At 41.3% G+C, this 19,397-nt stretch overlaps 1 protein-coding gene across 4 annotated transcripts in view; it reads left to right on the top strand.

The window, feature by feature from the left end:
- kif6 (kinesin family member 6) overlaps positions 1 to 19,397 on the top strand; it is a 570,521-nt gene that overhangs the window by 511,204 nt on the left and 39,920 nt on the right. For all 4 annotated transcript variants that reach the window (XM_043687249.2, XM_087983390.1, XM_087983396.1 and 1 more), the window contains one exon: positions 2,117 to 2,205. In XM_043687249.2, coding sequence (XP_043543184.2) covers positions 2,117 to 2,205 — 89 coding nt within the window. The remainder of the gene's footprint in view (positions 1 to 2,116; positions 2,206 to 19,397) is intronic.

Genomic DNA, 19,397 nt, shown 5'->3' with positions numbered 1-19,397 from the left:
TTCAAGCCTGCACCACCATTCAATATGATCATAACTCATCATGTAATTTCAATATTCAATTCCTCCCTTTAGTCACAATGGCCACGTCCAGTTCCCTCTTGAATATATCGAATGAACTGACCCCAACAGCTTCCTGTGGGAGAGAATTCCACAGGTTCCCAACTCTCTGAGTGAAGAAATTCTTCCTCATCTCAGTTTTGAATGGCTTACCCCTTATTCTTAGACTGTGTCCCCTAGTGCTGGGCTTGCCCAACATCGGAAACATTCTAGCCTGTCCAATTCCATCAAGATTTTAGGTGTTTCGATAAAAGTACCCCCTCATTCTTCCAAAACACATACTTTCGATGTCTAAATGTAGAATGCTATTTACAAACGCTTATGTAATGTATGTTCTTAGATTTTTTCCTGCTTGTTTTCTCAATTTAACTTCAGTTTCATACTGTAGCCACATTCAGGTTTGACTAACAGACAAACATTGAAAAATTAAATATTGCTGTGCCAAATTTCCAATTTACTGGAGTGAGCAACTGATGTAACAAGCAGATATCTCCAACACAAAATGCAAAGCAGAGTACTACACAGAACATGAGTTAGTTACGTGCCTGGCCCTGTATCAGCCACTTTCTGGTATTGGTACTGTGTGGCTTTTCAGATTCTGAACAAAAATGCAGTTCCCCTTCAAAGCCTCGGTTTTCCAGACATAACATCTTGGTCCAGAATACCTACTGGGTCAATTAAGAACTTTAAACTGCCAATTTGGCAATGTTCCTTGCAGTCATTTCTTTTGAATACATTTCAGGATAAATGCTGCCATGTCTTTTAATGCCCTGTAATTAAACATGGAACCATGCAGAAATCAGCTTCTAACAAATTAATGTATACTAAATATTGTGGAATTGGCTGGTCAGGTAAAAGGCTCTGGGCTGTTAAATGATAAATAGTATTTGCACACACAATACCATACAATGACCATCTCCAACAAGAGTGAACCTAACCATCGACAATCAGCTATATTATTGCCATCATTGAATCCCCCACCTCCACAACCTACTCTTATATTCCAATCCCCTTGAAATAAGGGCCAACATTCCATTATCCTTCTTGATTACCTGCTGCACCTTTGTGCTGCCAACCGAATATCATCATGTCTGCTCACTTTGACCTTGTTGGAATCCTTGTAAGAAAACAGAAATCATTGTAAGGCACCTGATCCTTGATATGAATCAGGAACCTAAGAGTTATTAAGGACATAACCATGATGGCAGCTTCTTTTATACACGGCACAGACTTCTAAAATGTAGTTCCGATGATCACAAGTGACTTGGACGTAGACGGAATGGAACCTTTTTTATGAATGAAATCAGCCACATTATAATAAAGTATTCTCAACACTATATATAAATATTCTCAACTTATACTGTGAAACATGTATAAAGTATTCTCAGAATGGTCCAGCAGTTGTTACAGTTTTGTGGTGGTGTCCCAGAATATCCCCATTCAATAATGGCAATGTGTCTCATTCATCTGGAACAAATTAAAGACGACTTACTGGACCCGAAACATTAACTCTGTTTTTTTCTCCACAGATGTTGCCAGACCTGCTGAGTTTCTCCAGCAATTTCTGTTTTTGTTCTGACTTCCAGCCTCCGCAGTTCTTTGTCTTATTTAAGTGTTTAATTCCCTGCTAGATCTCTTCCAGGTATGCTCACCTTGAAGAATTTCAGCCCTCTCTCCAATCTACATTTCCATTCTACTCTTTCTTCTTGTTCACCATCATTACTTTTGTTGTCTCTACTAGTGATTAACAAAGCTGTAACTTTTTATAATTTGTTCACCAACAGTAGCTAAGGTAGTAACAGTTTGAAGTTAAGTTCTTCCAGAAGGCCTTTCAGATGATTAAAGTACATATGTATTAACATGTGTCTAACACCTGCACATGTTAATTGGAAGGCTGAAACTTAAGACCTGCAAATCTGACCTGGCATCAATCACTTCTGTTAGCAACATCTCTGTTTTTTTAATCATAACCTCACAACCTGGCTGCATGGAGATTTTTATTTTAAGAAAATGAATAGTTCACTATTTTACGTTTGCTCTATTATTTTAAACCCAACAGGGACAACCATCTGAGGCCACCTGTCAGAATACCTGTAAGACACATTCTGTGACTCCAACAGCTTCCCAGGGGAGCCTGCACAGCAGTAGGTGAGAAATAGCGCATTAAAATCTATATCTTATGCACTACTATGACATAAATATTTTAGAAGATTCTTTCCCTTCCAATATCCAACTCATACTGTGAAACACTTATAATGGCTTGATCTGATTTGCAAAATTCATAGGAACAGAACCGAATGCCTTTTAGACTAGTCCGGATTTTAAAATATTACACACTAAGATGCTGGTTACCAGCTAGCCTTTCAGCTCTGAAGTCAGATTGACATGATGATGATCCCAATAATTTCACCAAAGTGTGCAGTTGCTTGGCCATGTAGCAATCTGGAGTGTATCATATAGTGCAACAACCATCATTCCATTGAAGGTATATATGAAGGCGACCATGTGGAAAATTTGAAGAGACCATGTTGTGGAATTAACAGAATATGTACTATAAAGAAATATTAGAAAGAGCATTGTCTCCAGTCTAGATTCCCCTACCCTCACTGAGCACCACCACTCCCCACACCTGCCCCCTCGTCCAACTCCCCTGCCTTGCCAGGTGGATCTTGAAGATTGCCTGCCAAAGATTATTTATTGCAGAGTAATTGAAGTTTTCTCTGAGGATTTTCTATTCAAGAAACATTTGGCAGTAATATCACTGTTGACAGGTTTACTTACCACTGCAAGAGGGCCAGCAATACAATTATGCTGTGGACATTGTAGTTTTGCATAGGGCCACATCATTTTACAGCAACTAAAAGACTATCAGGTACTTACTTACATGCATCACTAGAAGTGCTTTTATGACACCAGTGAGTACAGGAGTGCCAGAAAAGTGGTCCGTAAATGATGTTTGAATGACATGGCAGAATTATTCACTGTTACCTCCACAGCTCCAAGAATCTTTTTTTAAATATTTGTTCACGCGATGTGGAGATTGCAAGCAAGACCGAAACTTATCGCTGTTCCCCTTTTGTTCTGAAGTGTAGGAAGTGATTCAATGCCCTCACAAACATAGCTAAGAAAAGACGAGACACTCTTGCTAATGTACATCTTCCATTATTTTGGCAGCCTTCAACTGTTTTGTCGTTTACCCATTTTTGGAATTTATGGGTAAGGCCAATATTTTATGCCTATCCTAGTTTCCCTCAGAAAGATACTGGTGAGTGCCCTTCTTGAACCTCAGCAGTCTGCCTGGTGAAGGTATTCCCATAGTGTTGTTAGACAGGACACTCCTTGATCATCAACCATCGTTGATGATGCAAACAGCTGCAGCGACGATTAAAATACATGAGGGCGATGGGCAAATTTGCCACTGAAAGCACCCTGGAACATTCACTTGTGGTGCCAAACAATCAGAGAAAGGTTGCCCCCATAAAATGAATGGAAGAAAATGATGAACTGTTTCCCCAGGCACAGGCTGGTTCTCTTGTCTGCTTGCCACTGACACAATTGGAGGAGCAGCGAACAGTTAAACAAGTAAATGCCAGAAGAGACAGAGTCACTTAGGAAGTATCCACTGTGAGCAGGGGAAGCTGGAAGGCAAGAAGTGAAGCTGGAGGCTGAGATCCAGCAGCAGACAGATGTTTTCTGAGGGCCAGATGCAGTTTTCTTGCGCAGGTCAGGGTTAAGGCGGCTGTCCACCTGCCAACTCAAGAGGCATTTTGGGAGAAAAGGAAAACTGCACATGAAGTCAGGGGATTGAGAGGAATTGAGGGGAGCAGGAGGCTGCAAGGTAATGGGGGGATGGTGAGGCTGCAAAGTAATGGGGGAGCCGGTGAAGCTGCAAGGTAATGGGGGAGATGGTGAGGCTGCAAGGTAATGGGGGAGATGGTGAGGCTGCAAGGTAATGGGGGAGACCATGAGGCTGCAAAGTAATGGTGGGAGATGGTGAGTTTGCAAGGTAATGGGGGAGATGATGAGGCTGCAAGATAATGGGAGAGACGGTGCGGCTGCAAGGTGATGGGGGATACGGTGAGGCTGCAAGGTAATCGGGGATACGGTGAGGCTGCAAGGTAATGGGGGATACGGTGAGGCTGCAAGGTAATGGGGGAGACGGTGAGGCTGCAAGGTAATGGGGGAGACGGTGAGGCTGCAAGGTAATGGGGGAGACGGTGAGGCTGCAAGGTAATGGGGGATACGGTGAGGCTGCAAGGTAATGGGGGAGACGGTGAGGCTGCAAGGTAATGGGGGAGACGGTGAGGCTGCAAGGTAATGGGGGAGACGGTGAGGCTGCAAGGTAATGGGGGAGACGGTGAGGCTGCAAGGTAATGGGGGAGACGGTGAGGCTGCAAGGTGATGGGGGAGACGGTGAGGCTGCAAGGTAATGGGGGAGACGGTGAGGCTGCAAGGTGATGGGGGATACGGTGAGGCTGCAAGGTGATGGGGGAGATGGTGAGGCTGCAAGGTGATGGGGAGATGGTGAGGCTGGAAGGTAGTGGGGGAGACGGTGAGGCTGGAAGGTAGTGGGGGAGACGGTGAGGCTGCAAGGTAATGGGGGAGATGGTGAGGCTGCAAGGATGGACGATTGTACAAGGCAGAAAAGAGGGAGGTGGAAGACAGGGAGGTCTCCAGAGTGTGGGCAGAGATAGTTCACATAAAGGAGATATAGGAGCAGAATTAGGCCATTCAGTCTATTCAGTCTGCTCTGCCGTTTGATCATGACTCATATTTTTCTCAACCCCATTCTCCTGCCTTCTCCCCAGAACCTAGATCCCCTTACTAATAAAGGACCAATCTACCTCTCTCTTAATGGCTTGGAATCCACAGCCCTCTGCAGCAATGAGTACCACAGATTCGACACTCATTGGCTGAAGAAGTTTCTCATCGTCTCAGTTCTAAAGGGTTGTCCTTTCACCCTGAAGCTGTGCCCCCCAGGTACTATCTCTCCTGCCAATGGAAACATCTTCTGCATGTCCACTCTATCTAGGCTGTCAGTATCCTGTAAGTTTCGTGGTGACTGTAGGTGGGCTACAAGGGTGCAGCAGTGATTTAGAGAAGCTGTAAGGGCCGAGGGGTGGTTGAGTGATTGCAGGAGCCTGGATGGAGACAGGATGGCTGCAAAGGGGTTGGAAAGAGGCTGCAAGGGGGAAATGAAGGCTCTGTGGAGGCAGTGAGGGAGGCTAGAAGGAGAGGAGAGACAGGACACCACAAGACGGCTGGGAGAGACAGAATGCTGATGGCAGAGAGAGAAGCTGCAAAAAATAGAGAACAGTTTTAGACCTGTCAGAACATTGCAAACAGGCAAACAATGAACAAAGTTACTCGGCCCTTCAAGCCTTTCTGCCATTCAATAAGATCATGGATGATCTGATTTTAACCTCAATTCCACATCCTACATTCCCTCCAGATAATCTTTTATTCCCTGTCCACCAAGTCCAACTTGAAAATGACTCTTTCTTTCTTTCTTTCAAAACGTGAAGGGATGATTTGCTACACACATTCACACAAGTGCTCAGGAAAGAAAGAGAAAAAGAAAGAAAAGGGGAGAGGTTATGAATTACTTCAGATCAAAGCTATTAAAATTAGATCACATTGACCAAAGGGGTAGCCATGGGCACACGTATGGGCCCCAGCTATGCCTGTCTCTTTGTTGGCTCCAGACCAAAGGGGTAGCCATGGGCACATGTATGGGCCCCAGCTATGCCTGTCTCTTTGTTGGCTACGTAGAGCAGTTGATCTTCCGTAATTACACCGGCACCACTCCACACCTCTTCCTCCGCTACATTGATGACTGCATTGGCGCCACCTCGTGCTCCCGCGAGGAGGTTGAGCAATTCATCAACTTCACCAACACATTCCACCCTGATCTTAAATTTACCTGGACCATCTCTGACACCTCCCTCCCCTTCCTGGACCTCTCCATCTCCATTAATGACGACTGACTTGACACTGACATTTTTTACAAACCCACCGACTCCCACAGCTACCTGGATTACACATCTTCCCACCCTACCTCTTGCAAAAATGCCTTCCCGTATTCTCAATTCCACCGCCTCCACCGGATCTGCTCCCAGGAGGACCAGTTCCACCACAGAACCCTCCAGATGGCCTCCTCATTTAGAGACCGCAATTTCCCTTCCCACGTGGTTAAAGATGCCCTCCAACGCATCTCGTCCCCATCCCGCACCTCCGCCCTCAGACCCCACCCCTCCAACCGTAACAAGGACAGAACGCCCCTGGTGCTCACCTTCCACCCTACCAACCTTTGCATAAACCAAATCATCTGCCGACATTTCCGCCACCTCCAAACAGATCCCACCACCAGGGATATATTTCCCTCCCCACCCCTTTCTGCCTTCGGCAAAGACCGTTCCCTCCGTGACTACCTGGTCAGGTCCACGCCCCCCTACAACCTACCCTCCCATCCTGGCACTTTCCCCTGCCACCGCAGGAACTGTAAAACCTGCGCCCACACCTCCTCCCTCACCTCTATCCAAGGCCCTAAAGGAGCCTTCCACATCCAAAGTTTTACTTGCACATTCACTAATATCATTTATTGTATCCGTTGCTCCCGATGTGGTCTCCTCTACATTGGGGAGACTGGGCGCCTCCTAGCAGAGTGCTTTAGGGAACATCTCCGGGACACCCGCACCAACCAACCACACCGCCCCGGGGCCCAACATTTCAACTCCCCCTCCCACTCTGCCGAGGACATGGAGGTCCTGGGCCTCCTTCACCGCCGCTCCCTCACCACTAGACGCCTGGAAGAAGAACGCCTCATCTTCCGCCTCGGAACATTTCAACCCCAGGACATCAATGTGGACTTCAACAGTTTCCTCATTTCCCCTTCCCCCACCTCACCCTAGTTCTAAACTTCCAGCTCAGCACTGTCCCCATGACTTGTCCGGACTTGTCCTACCTGCCTATCTCCTTTTCTACCTATCCACTCCACCCTCTCCTCCCTGACCTATCACCTTCATCCCCTCCCCCACTCACCCATTGTACTCTATGCTACTTTCTCCCCACCCCCACCCTCCTCTAGCTTATCTCTCCACGCTTCAGGCTCACTGCCTTTATTCCTGATGAAGGGCTTTTGCCCGAAACGTCCATTTCGCTGCTCCTTGGATGCTGCCTGAACTGCTGTGCTCTTCCAGCACCACTAATCCAGAACACATTGATAGAGAGTCCACTAAGTCAGTATCCAGTTTATGTTCCTTCAGTAGCTGTGCACAGATGTTTCTTTCATAGGAGCTCAAATGTACTTGAATTATTGATGAATGTACAGTATGTATAGGCTGAAATAAGGTGTAGAGGTAAAGTGACAGGAACAGGAGCATCTGAGCTGATGATCGGCTGCAAGCAGTTGTTTTCTGGGGTCTGGGTTCTTGCTCAGGCCGGGAGTGGGAGACAGGAGCCACCAGGAGATTGGCGCACTTTGCAAAAGAGACGCAGGTTTCTTTCCAGAAATCTGACTTCTGATAGATATTGAGATCAAAGTCAGGCATTTAGCTAAGCTTGGAGCTGCTTACTGTTCAGTCATTGCCAGCAGACTGAGGAAAGAGGGCAAAACTGTACAATGAAAACTATCAGTTCCAGTCATATCACTGAGCATCCAGTTTGGCCTCACCCCCTACCAACCTTATATTGAGGACCTGCACAAGTAGTCAGTCTCAATGTTTCATCTCACAAGTGCATCTTTCACTTAACCAGTACCTTATAACTGGACACGAGGAATCAAGGAGGTGATACACAGTAGTAAAGATATGTAGGTCTTTAAAACATGCTGACTGTTTAAGGCATCCTCATTTTTGTTTTGAATATCGATAATGTTTCTAAATCATGACTGCCCACATCCATACTGGCAGGTCGCTTTTATACATAGCATTTAAGTCAACTCCATTTTGGGAATAACTTTGAGGGCTTCAAAGATTGACCTAAAAACCAACATCTGCAGCAGCACCAATATAAACGGTAACATCAACATCTACAGCAGTACCAACATATACAGTAACATCAACATCTACAGTAACATCAACATCTACAGTATCAATATCTACAGTCACATCAATATATACAGTATCAATATCTGCAGTAACATCAATATCTACAGCAACATCAACATCTACAGCAGCACCAGCATATACAGTGACATCAATATCTACAGTATCAACAGTAACATTAATATCCATAGTAACATCAACATCTACAGTAACAGCAATATCTACAGTAACAGCAATATCTACAGTAACATTAATATCCAAAGTAACATCAACATCTACAGGAACATCAATATCTACAGTAACATCAATATCCATTGTAACATCGATATCTACAGTAACATGGACATCTTACAGTAACATCAATACCCATAGTAACATCGACCTCTACAGTAACATCGACATCTACAGTAACATCAATATCTACCGTAACAATATCTACAGTATCAATATCTATAGTAACAACATCTACAGTAACATCAACATCTACATATCAACATTTACAGTAACATCAACATCTACAGTAACATCAACATCTACATATCAACATTTACAGTAACATCAACATCTACAGTAAAATCAATATCTACAGTAACATCTACAGCATCAATATCTACAGTATCAACAGCTACAGTATCATCTACAGTATCAATATCTACAGTAACATCTACAGTATCAATATCTACAATATCAACAGCTACAGTAACATCAACAGCTACAGTAACATCAGTATCTACATATCAATGTTTATAGTAACATCAATATCTACAGCAGCACCAACATATGCAGTAATATCAATATCCACAGTAGCATCAACATCTACAGTATCAACATCTACAGTAACATCTACAGTAACATCAACATCTACAGTAACATCAATATCTACAGTAACATCAATATCTACAGTGTAACATCTACAGTATCAATATTTACATTAACATCAACATCTACAGTAACAGCAATATCTACAGTAACATCAACATCTATAGTATCAATATCTACAGTATCAACATATTCCATAACATCTACAGCAACATCAACATCTACAGTATCAATATCTACAGTATTGTCAATATCTACAGTAACATTAACATCTACAGTATCAATATCTACAGTGTCATCAATATCTACAGTATCAGTATCTATAGTATCAATATCTACAGTAACATCAATTTCTACAGTATCAATATCTACCGTAACATCAACACCTGCGGTATCAATATCTACAGTAACATCAACATCTACAGTATCAATATCTATAGTAACATCAACATCTGCAGTAACATCAATATCTACCATAACTTTGGGGTGTTAGTGCTCTGATGCTTCTGCTACCCTTGCCCTTCCAATGGTTATTCAGTAACTTCCCTATTATGACTATCATAAAGCTGTAGTAGAAGATAAGTGAGATGGATCTTAATTAATTTACAACGTCACCATCTGAATGAACATGTACCTTTTCATCTCAGTCCTAAATGCCTTTTATTCTGAGACTGTGTGCCCCCATCTAGACTGCACAGCAAAGGGAAACATTCTTTAAACATCTTGCCTGTCTGTCCCTTTAAATATTTTGTAAACTGCTATGAAATCTTCACTCATTCTTCTAAACACCAGAGGAGTCTCCTCATCATCGCCTTATAAGACAAGCCCACCACCCCAGGAATCAGTCTGGTGAACTTCTTGCCGCATTCCCTCTATGCCATGTATATCCTTCCCTAGGCAAGGGAACCAGACTGCACACAATTATCTAGATAGAATCTAGCCAGTGTTCTATACAATTGATGCAAGACATCTTCATTTCTGTATTCAAAACCTCTTCCCTTCCAAATTACTTTCAGCACCTGCTTGCTAGCTTTCAGTGACTTATGACTAAGGACCCTGAGGTCCCTTTGGACTTCACTCCATTCCAATCTCTCGCCTTTCAGGAAATTCAATACCTCTGTTCCTGCTACCTAAATGGATAACCTAACATTTAGCCACATCGTATTGTAAAAGCTGGGGCCCTAACAGTAATCCTTGTAATACACCAGGATTCACAGCCTGTCAGCCTGAGAATGACCCATTTATTCCAACTTGCTGTGTTCCGCGTTTTACTAATCCTCAATCCATGCTGATACATTACCCACAATTCCATTTTGTTTATTGACCTCTTGTGTTAATTTTATCAAAATCCAAATACACCACATCTTAATGCTTCCCCTTTGTTGGGTTAGTGTGCTAGTAACCCTCAAAAATCTTTATTAGATTTGCCAAACATGATTGTCACTTCGTAAATCCATATTAATTCTGCCAAATCAGAAAATTATTTTCGAAATATCCGGTAATCACAACCTTTATTATAGATTCCAGTATTTTCTCAACTACTGATGTTAGGCTAACTCAGTGCAACTCAAATACAAAACGAAGAGTCTATAGCTCTGGCTTACTCCAAATTTGATAAGAATACTTTCCAATTCAGCTCATTGATTAAAACAGTTGATATTTCTGTAGACCAGTTGGATCCCATTATGGATTCCCTTCTCAAACTTTATTTTAATGAGTACATCCATGAAGCACGATTTTGTTATTCCAGCAACGATGTTTTCCAGATCCAAGATGATGAAACAAATGTCCACTCCACCCCAAGCCAGCCAATATTATACTTAAAGAGCATAAGGCTAGGATATAATGCTAGACTGATCAGATTGGCAATGACCTTAAACTGACTTTCGTAGACCACAGTAAGCAATGAAATGAACTGGCAATTTTTGATCGATTTTGCCCCAATATTTTTCTTTTAGCTAACAGAGATTATGTCTTTTCTCAGATTCCAAGATGCTGCCAGCTGGATGCGCAATCTCATATACTTTCAGCAAGTCCTAGACTGTAATCCACTAAGAACATAAGAACTAGGAGTAGCAGTAGGCAATTCTACTCCTCCAGTCTGCTTCTTTGATATGATAATAGCTGATCTCACCTTGACCTCAACACCACTTTCTTACCCACTCTCTGTAACCATTCAACTCATTAATAGTTAAAAATTGGTTTATCTTCTCTTTAAATTGACCCAATGTCCCGGCATCCACTACACTCTGAGGTAATGAATTCCCTAGATTCATGACTCTTCGAGAGAAGTAATTTCTCTTCATAGAATTATAGAGTCATAGGGTCATACAGCACGGAAACAGATCCTTCTGTCCAATCAGTCCATGCTGAACATAATCCCAAACAAAACGTCCCACCTGCCTGCTCTTAGGCCATATCCCACCAAGCCTTTCCTATACATGGACCCATCCAAATGCCTTTTAAATGTTGTAATTGTATCTGCATCCACCACTTTCTCAGGACGTTCTTTCCACACTCGAACCACCCTCTGTGTAAAGAATATGCCTCTTATGTCTTTCCTAAATATCTCTCCTCTCACCTTAAAAATGTACCCCCAGTCTTGGAATTCCCCATTTTAGGGAAAAGACAACTACATAAATCTGAACTATACTCTCATTATTTTATAAACCTCGATCAGGTCACCTCTAAACCTCCTGCGCTCCAGTGTAAAAAGTACCAACCTATCTAGCCGCTTTTTATAACTTAAACCTTCCATTCCCAGCTACATTGTGGTAAACCTCTTCTGAGCCCTCTCCAGCTTGATAATATCCTTCTTATAACTGGGTAACCAGAACTGGACACAGTTTTCCAGAAGAAGCCTCACCAATGTCCTATACAACCTCAGCATGACTTCCCAACTCCTATACTCAAAGGAGTTGAGCAATGAAGGGAAAAGCTAAACGCTGTTTTAACCACCCTGTCGATTTGTGATGCAAACTTTAAAGAATTATGTACCTGCATCTCTAGGTCTCTTTGTTCTACAACGCTACCCAAGGCTTTACCATTAATTGTAAAAGCCCTACCCTAGCTTGCTGTATCAAAATGCAATATCTAGCATTTATTCAGATTGAACTCCATCTGCCATTATTGAGTTCATTGATCCATTGATCAGGATCCCTTTGTAATCTTAGAAAATCTTCTTCACTGCCACCAATTTTGGTGTCATCCGTAAACTTACTAGCAGTGCCTTCTATATTCTCATCCAAATCATTTATATAAATGACAAACAAAAGAGGACCCAAAACTGATCCCTGTTGAACACCACTGGTCATAGACCTCCATTCTGAAAAGCAACCCGCCACCATTACTCTCTGTCTCCTGTCATAAAGCCAATTATGTATCCAATTGGCAAGCTCACCCTGAATCCCATGTGTCCTAACTTTACTAATTAATCTATCATGCGGAATCTTGTCAAAGGCTTTCTTCAAATCTTTGTTTTAAATCTGTTACCCCTTATCCTAAAACTATTGTTCTAGAATTGTTCTAGATTGCCCCACATGGGAAATCATTCTCTCTGCATCTACTTTGTCTATCCCCTTTAGGATTGTGTATATCTCAATTTGATTTCTCATTCTTCTAAATGGGCCTAAACTGTTGAATAACTCTTCATAAGACCAACTCCTGATGTCTAAAATCAATCTAGTGAATCTCCTTTGAACTGCCTCCAATACAACCACATCTCTCCTTGAGCAAGGGGACCAAAATTGTCCACAATACTCCACGTGCAGTCTCATTAATGCCTTTAACAGGTCTAGCAACGCTTACCTACTATTACACTACTTCTTTAGAAATAAATGCCAAAATTCCATTTGCCTCCCTTATTACCTGCTGTACCTGCATACTAGTTTTCTAAAATTCATGAACTAGATCACCTAAATCTCTCTGCACCGAAAAGGTCTAAAGTTTAAAGTTTATCTGTATTTTGATAACAAGTTGCTTTTCTATTCCTCAGACACAAATGGACAAACCTACACTTATTCACGGTAAACTTCATCTGCCAAATGTTGGCATTTTCACCAAGCCTATCCGTATCTATTTATAATTTTCTTACTTCTTCATTGCAACCTACTTTCCCACTTATTTTACTATCATCTACAATCTACAAATTTAGTTTTAGTACTTTCTATCCCTGCATTCAAGTCATTAATATATATTTTAATTAGTTGGACCCACTAGTCACATTTTGCGAAGCAGGAAAAGGCACATTTATCTCTTCTTTCTGTTCATTAGCCAATATACCGCCCATGCTAATAAATTACCTCTAACCCCAGGTGATCTTACCTTGTGTATTAACCTTTAGTGCAACACCTTATGTGGAAATCCAGATATACCACATCTACAGGATCCCTATTATTCACTTTGCTTGTTACATCTTTGAAGAGCTGTAGCAAATTAGTCAAACTTTATCTACTCATCATAAAATTGTGATGGTTTGCGGTTTGACTTTCCAAATGTCCTGTTCGTGCACCCATGATAATGAATTCTAACAATTTCCCAGCGACAAATGTTAAATTAACTGGTTAGTAATTTCTTTTTTTCTGCCTACCTCCTATTTTGAAGAAGGTCATTATATTAGCATTTTTCCAATCCACTGGGACTTTGCCACATGTAGGGGATTTTGCAATATTGTAACCAATGAATCCGCTATCTCTGCTGCCACTTCCTTGCTGCCATCAAGCCCCGGGGACTTGTCTGCTTTCAATCCTAGTTGTACTTATTCCCTAGTAATGTAAATTGTTCTGATGTCCTCCCTTCCCACAATTTCTGCATTACCTGTTACTATTGGGTACTGGTGTCCTCATGAAAACTAAAGCAAAATATTGATTTGGTGACTCCAGCATTTCTGTGTTTCCCACAATTAACTCCCTGTCTCATTCCCCAAGGTAGCAACATTCACTTAGCTATTCTCTTTCTTTCTATATACTTATAGAAGGTTTTGCTATCTGTATTTGTGTTTTGTGTGGAGTTTCTTTCATAAATTGCATTTGCTCTTCTAGGTATTTTTTTTTATTAATCTTTGTTGATCTTTAAACATTCCCCAATCTTCCAGCCTGCCATTCACCTTTGCAGTATGGTATACTTTTGTTTTTGTCTTTATTTAATTTTTAACTTCCTTGCTTAGCCATGGATATGGTTTTTGGGAGTATTACTTATCTGGATGGACCTGACAGCTTTTATCGACTTTAGTAATTTGTCTCCCATGTAGTGTTTTTAAGGCCCTCTTGGATTCCTGGATGGCAGAAAGAATTGGGAGGTGTCTTCTCTTATTTAAAAACATTTGAAGAAGGTTTACAAACCAAAAGTGGCTGAGAATGTAATTCAGTGACTGTCTGGAAAATTCCTGTGGATGATACTTGGTCCACTCATAATGACCTTGAAGTGTTGCCCCAGCAACTTCAGATAAAACAGGGTGATGAGAATTATATGCTCAAATGTGCTCCAAATGTGACCTTATCAATGCCTTGTACAGCTATAACATGATGTCCCAACTCCTGTGCTCAATGCTCTAACCGATAAAGGTAAGCATGCCAAACACCTTCTTCACCACCCTACCTGTGACCCAACTTTCAGTGAACTATGTACCTGCACCCCTAGGTTTCTCTGTTTGATAACACTCCCAACACTCCCCAGGGACCTACCACTAATTTTGTAAGTCCTGCCCAGGTTTGTCTTACCAAAATGCAACACCTTGCATTTATCTAAATTAAACTCCATCTGCCATACCTCACCCATCTGGCCCAGTTGACCAAGATCCAGTTGTACTCTGAGATAACCTTCTTCACCATCTACTACACCACCAATTTTGGTGTGATTTGCAAACTTACTAACCATGTCTCCTTTATTCTCATCCAAATTGTTTCTATAAATGACAAATTACAGTGAACCCAAGTGATCTTTGTGGCACACTGCTGATGACAGGCCTCCAGTCTGAACAACAACCCTCTATCAACACCCTCGCTCCTATTGTCAAGCCAATTTTGTATCCAATTGGCTGGCTTAATCACAGAATCCCTATAGTGTCATTCAGCCCATTGAGTCCATACTGACCCTCTGAACAGCATCTAACCCAGACAGACCCTATCCCTGTAACCTTGTCATAACAATAGCTAATCCATTGAGAATGCAACATGCAATTGTGATGCTTACGCAATTACATATGGGGAGTGTTGAGAATCATACTTTAAGCGACCTGATTCATAACACTCTCCATTCACTAGTAGCAGTGTAAGATTCTGGAAGGTTCTGCTGTGAGTGCTTTTTGGATAGCTCAGTCGACTGGTTTGTGATGCAGAGTGATGCAAAAACATGGGTTCAGTTTCCACACTGGCTGCAGTTATCATGAAGGACTCTCCTTCTCAACCTCTTCGCTCACTTGAGGCGTCATGACCCTCAGGTTAAACCTTCACCAGTTGACTCTCTCTAATAAGAGAACAGATCTATGGTCCTCTGGGAATACGGCGATTTTTGAGTTATAGAGACTATACTTTTCAGTTTACTTGACAAATTGTAATCCCAAAAACAGCTTAACTAAAACATTCCTGTAGGTTATATGCAGCAGTATTGAATGTTTGCCTTAAAAAAATTCCTGTTTGAAGAAACATGGGTTAAGTTTTATTAGATTAACAGTGAAACCACATGCAGCAGTAAGAATTTTTTTTTAACAACCTCAGCCACATTCCAGGCATATGGGCTAAAAAGGTACTATGTAGTAGTTCTTTTTGACGTGTTGTGAACTATATAATTCATTAGTAATTCTAAGTGTTTGCAGATGGACTTCAAAAAGCTCCTGCAATTCATTATATTTTAGTTTACTGCGCACTTGACTGCAAGCAGAAATGTATTACTGTGTTCAATAGTTAAGCACAATTTAACGGATCTAAAATCTAAGAAAATTGAGTCATTATGCATCATCTACTTTTTACCCTTCTGATGACATGTTTCTCAGTTGCTCTGTGGCTTCATGTGAAGCAAATTTTACCTCTTTAATTATTTTGAGATGTTTATTTCTCTGGGTCAAAATGATCTGTGCTCATTAAGGTTAAAAATAATGAAATGTAACATCTCCAAGAATTATCTCCTGGGGCTTCACCTGCAGTTTAAGGAATTGTTTTGAAGTCCACTGGCACTTTTTTGTGTAAGAAAAATCCTATCACTGATGAAAATTTATCTGATGAAGACTCATCTAGACTCAAAATGTTAGCTTGCTTTGTCTCCATGGATGCTGTCTGACCCACTGTGATCTCCAGCATTTGTTGTTTTCAGGTTTTTTTTAGCGAAGTTGGTTGAGAAAGGATGTTACATTGAACAGTCAGTGCACTTGATAGAGGTGTGAGATTTAGCATCATCTGATTGCCCTTCTGCAACCAAGGCCTTGTTGGCACTGAATCTTGGATTATTTACAATGTACATTAATGAGTTGGCAAGTGAATGCACTATAGCTAACTTAACAGATGTCAAAAAAGGCAAGTGGTGAGGGTAGCACAGAGTCTGCAGAGGGATATGGACAGGTTAATGGGCAAACATTTGGTGGATGGAATATAATATGAAGAAATGCGAGGCCATGCATTTTGACAGTAGAATAGAAGAACTGAATATCATATAAATGGAGAAAGACTGCAGAAAGCTACAGAAAAGGATGTTTGGGAGTTCCCATCTATGAATTACAAAATACTAGTTTCCAAGTTCTGCAGGTGATAGGAAAGACAAATGGAATGTTGGCATTTATTTCAAAGGGAATGCAGTATAAAAGTAGGAGTATAAAACTGTACAAGGCTATAATCAGATCACCACTGAAATACTGTGAACAGTTTTGGGTCCCCTAACAAAGGAAAGATACATCAACATTGGAGGCATTCCAAATAGATTGAATAGTCTGGCATCAGGTGTGAAGGGACTGTCTTATGAGGAGAGGTTGAGACGGTGAGCCTGTACCCATTGGAATATAGAAGTATGAGAGGTAGGATTGAAACATGCAAGATTCTCAGAGCATTTGACAAGGTAGATACAGAAACGTTGTTGCCCCTCAGGGGAGAGTCTAGGGTATAAGGGGTTAAGAATAAGGGTTACACATTTAAGACAGAGTTGAGGAGGAACTTCTAATCTGAGAGGAAATTGAATCTATGAAATTCTTTAACACAGCAGGCTTTGTCCGTGAGTCACTTTGTATATTGAGATAGACATTTTTAATCAATAAGGGAATCAGTGGTCACAAACAAAAACAGAACACTGACTTCTGAAGAAAGGTTGCTGGACCCGAAACACTAATTCTGCTTTCTCTCCAAGGTGTTGCCAGACCTGCTAAGCATTGAGCAATTGCTGTGTTTGTTTCTGATTTCCAGCATCCACAGTTCTTTGTTTCTTTTTGATTAGGGTGTCAGTGGCTATGGGGGAAAAGGCAGGAAAGTGAAGTTGAAGACTTTAAATCAACCATGATCCCATTGAATGGTGCACAGACTCGGTGTGCTGATTGGTCTACTTCTGCTTCTATATCTTATGATCTTATGGACATGAGCAAGTGGGTTCACATAACCAACTTCAAATAATTTACACTTGCACTTGTCACTTTTCAGTTAGGTTGACAGAGAACTGCTTTAAGGATCTGCGCATGACAGGTTAGAGAGTTGTATTCAATGCTTTTTCAACAACAAACGCAAGCAGACAAGGGTCACATAGAAAATAGAAGGAATAGCCTGCTCCACCTTTCAATATAACCATTATTATCCACAAGACTCAAATACTTAGAACTACAAACTACAAAAAAAAACACATTGATTTGCACTTGTTTTCATTGAAGAGGAGTAAACAATTAGGTGATGTGTTGTTTAAATGATTTTGATTGTTTAACTTGAACATGAACGTGAAAGGGTAATATTAGCAAACCTTGAGTGACAGTAATGCTATAATTTTCATGTAAAATACTGGCTATGTGGAAAAGGTTTCAAATACTGTATCAATTAAGTCCTGATGCCTTGCATGAGAGGTGATGTTTAAGCAGAAGTTTTAAATGCAGGTAGTCCCCGCTATCCGAAAGTAAGGCGTTCACAGTAAACCTTTCACAAGCTGAAAATGGCGTAAAGTGAAGGTGCATGATTTATATGGAAAAAAAGTATTGCTGTTTTTCACAAAAGTGGAAATCCTCTTTGGATTCACAAAAACAGAACTTTCGTAAAAGCGAAATTGTGTAGAGCGAACATTCAAAAAGTGGAGGCTACCTGTATAAGACTAGGGAAGACTAGGTGGAAATTGATTTAGAAGATAGAAGCTTAACGTTGGTAGGTATTTGTCATCATTCATGACGCATGTTGCCTAACCTTAATTGCCCTTGGGAAGGTGGTTATCCACATTCTTGAACTGTTGCAATCCATATGCTGCATGGCACAAAGCTGTTAGGAACTTTGTTTCAAAATTTTGATGCCACACTGTCAAGGAATAGCAATTTAATTCCAATTAGGATCATTTGTGACTTGGAAGAGAACTTGCAGGTGGTGGTGATCCCGCTCATCTACAGCCTTTTTTTTTGATAGTACAAGGTCCAGGGTTAGAGCCTAAAGGTGCCCTGGTGAGTGCTGTGGTGCATCTTATAGAGGGCATGTAAGGAAACCCTGCTGCATCGTTTGTCGAAGGACTTAATATCTAATGTGTTGGAAATAACAACATTGAATGTCAAATGGATATGGTTAGGTTCCATCATGTTAGAGATGGTCATTGCCTGATACTTGTGTAATGTATATGTTACTTGCCACATAGCAACCAAAGTCAAAATCTTATTGTTGTTCATGTTTTCTTGCATATGGGTATATATTGCTTCATTGTCTAAGGATCTACGAATGAAATAACTGTGTGTATCATGAGCAAACATTCCACTTCTGACTTTATGATGGAGAGAAAATCATTGAAGAGGCAGATGAAGGCGATTGAGCATAGGACATGGTCCTGAGGAACTTTGACATCATGTGTTTTAAATTATTGGTCTTCATTCAACACAACCGTCTTCCTTTTTGCTACTTAAGACTCTCTCCTGATTTTCATTCATTTCAATTTTCCCATGGTTCCTGATGCCATACTTAATTAAATGCTGCAATGATGTCAAGAGCTTTCATTCTTACTCACTTCTAGAAATCAGCTGTTTTATCGATGTTCGGACCAAGGCTGTATAGAGGTCGAGGCAAACAGCCCTTGCAAGAGTCACAATAGACAGCAGTGAGCATGTTATTGCTGAGCACGTGCTATTTGAGGAAATTAACACCTTCTATCACTTCACGAGGATTGGGAATGATTGGCTCAATCAGTTTGACCTGCTTCTTGTGGACCGGAAATACCAGGATAATTCCTTCATTGTTGGATTGATGCCAGTTTTGTAGCTGTCCATATGAACATGTGAAATCGGAGCAAAACTAGACCACTCGCCCCCTCAAACCTTCTCTGTCATTTGAA

Source organism: Chiloscyllium plagiosum, unplaced genomic scaffold (genome assembly GCF_037043375.1).
Source record: "Chiloscyllium plagiosum isolate Xiang-an unplaced genomic scaffold, Cpla_swu_hap1 HiC_scaffold_3, whole genome shotgun sequence".
Classification (NCBI taxonomy): domain Eukaryota; kingdom Metazoa; phylum Chordata; class Chondrichthyes; order Orectolobiformes; family Hemiscylliidae; genus Chiloscyllium; species Chiloscyllium plagiosum.
Note: the sequence above shows the minus strand (reverse complement) of the source record. Positions and strands in the feature narration are given on the sequence as shown.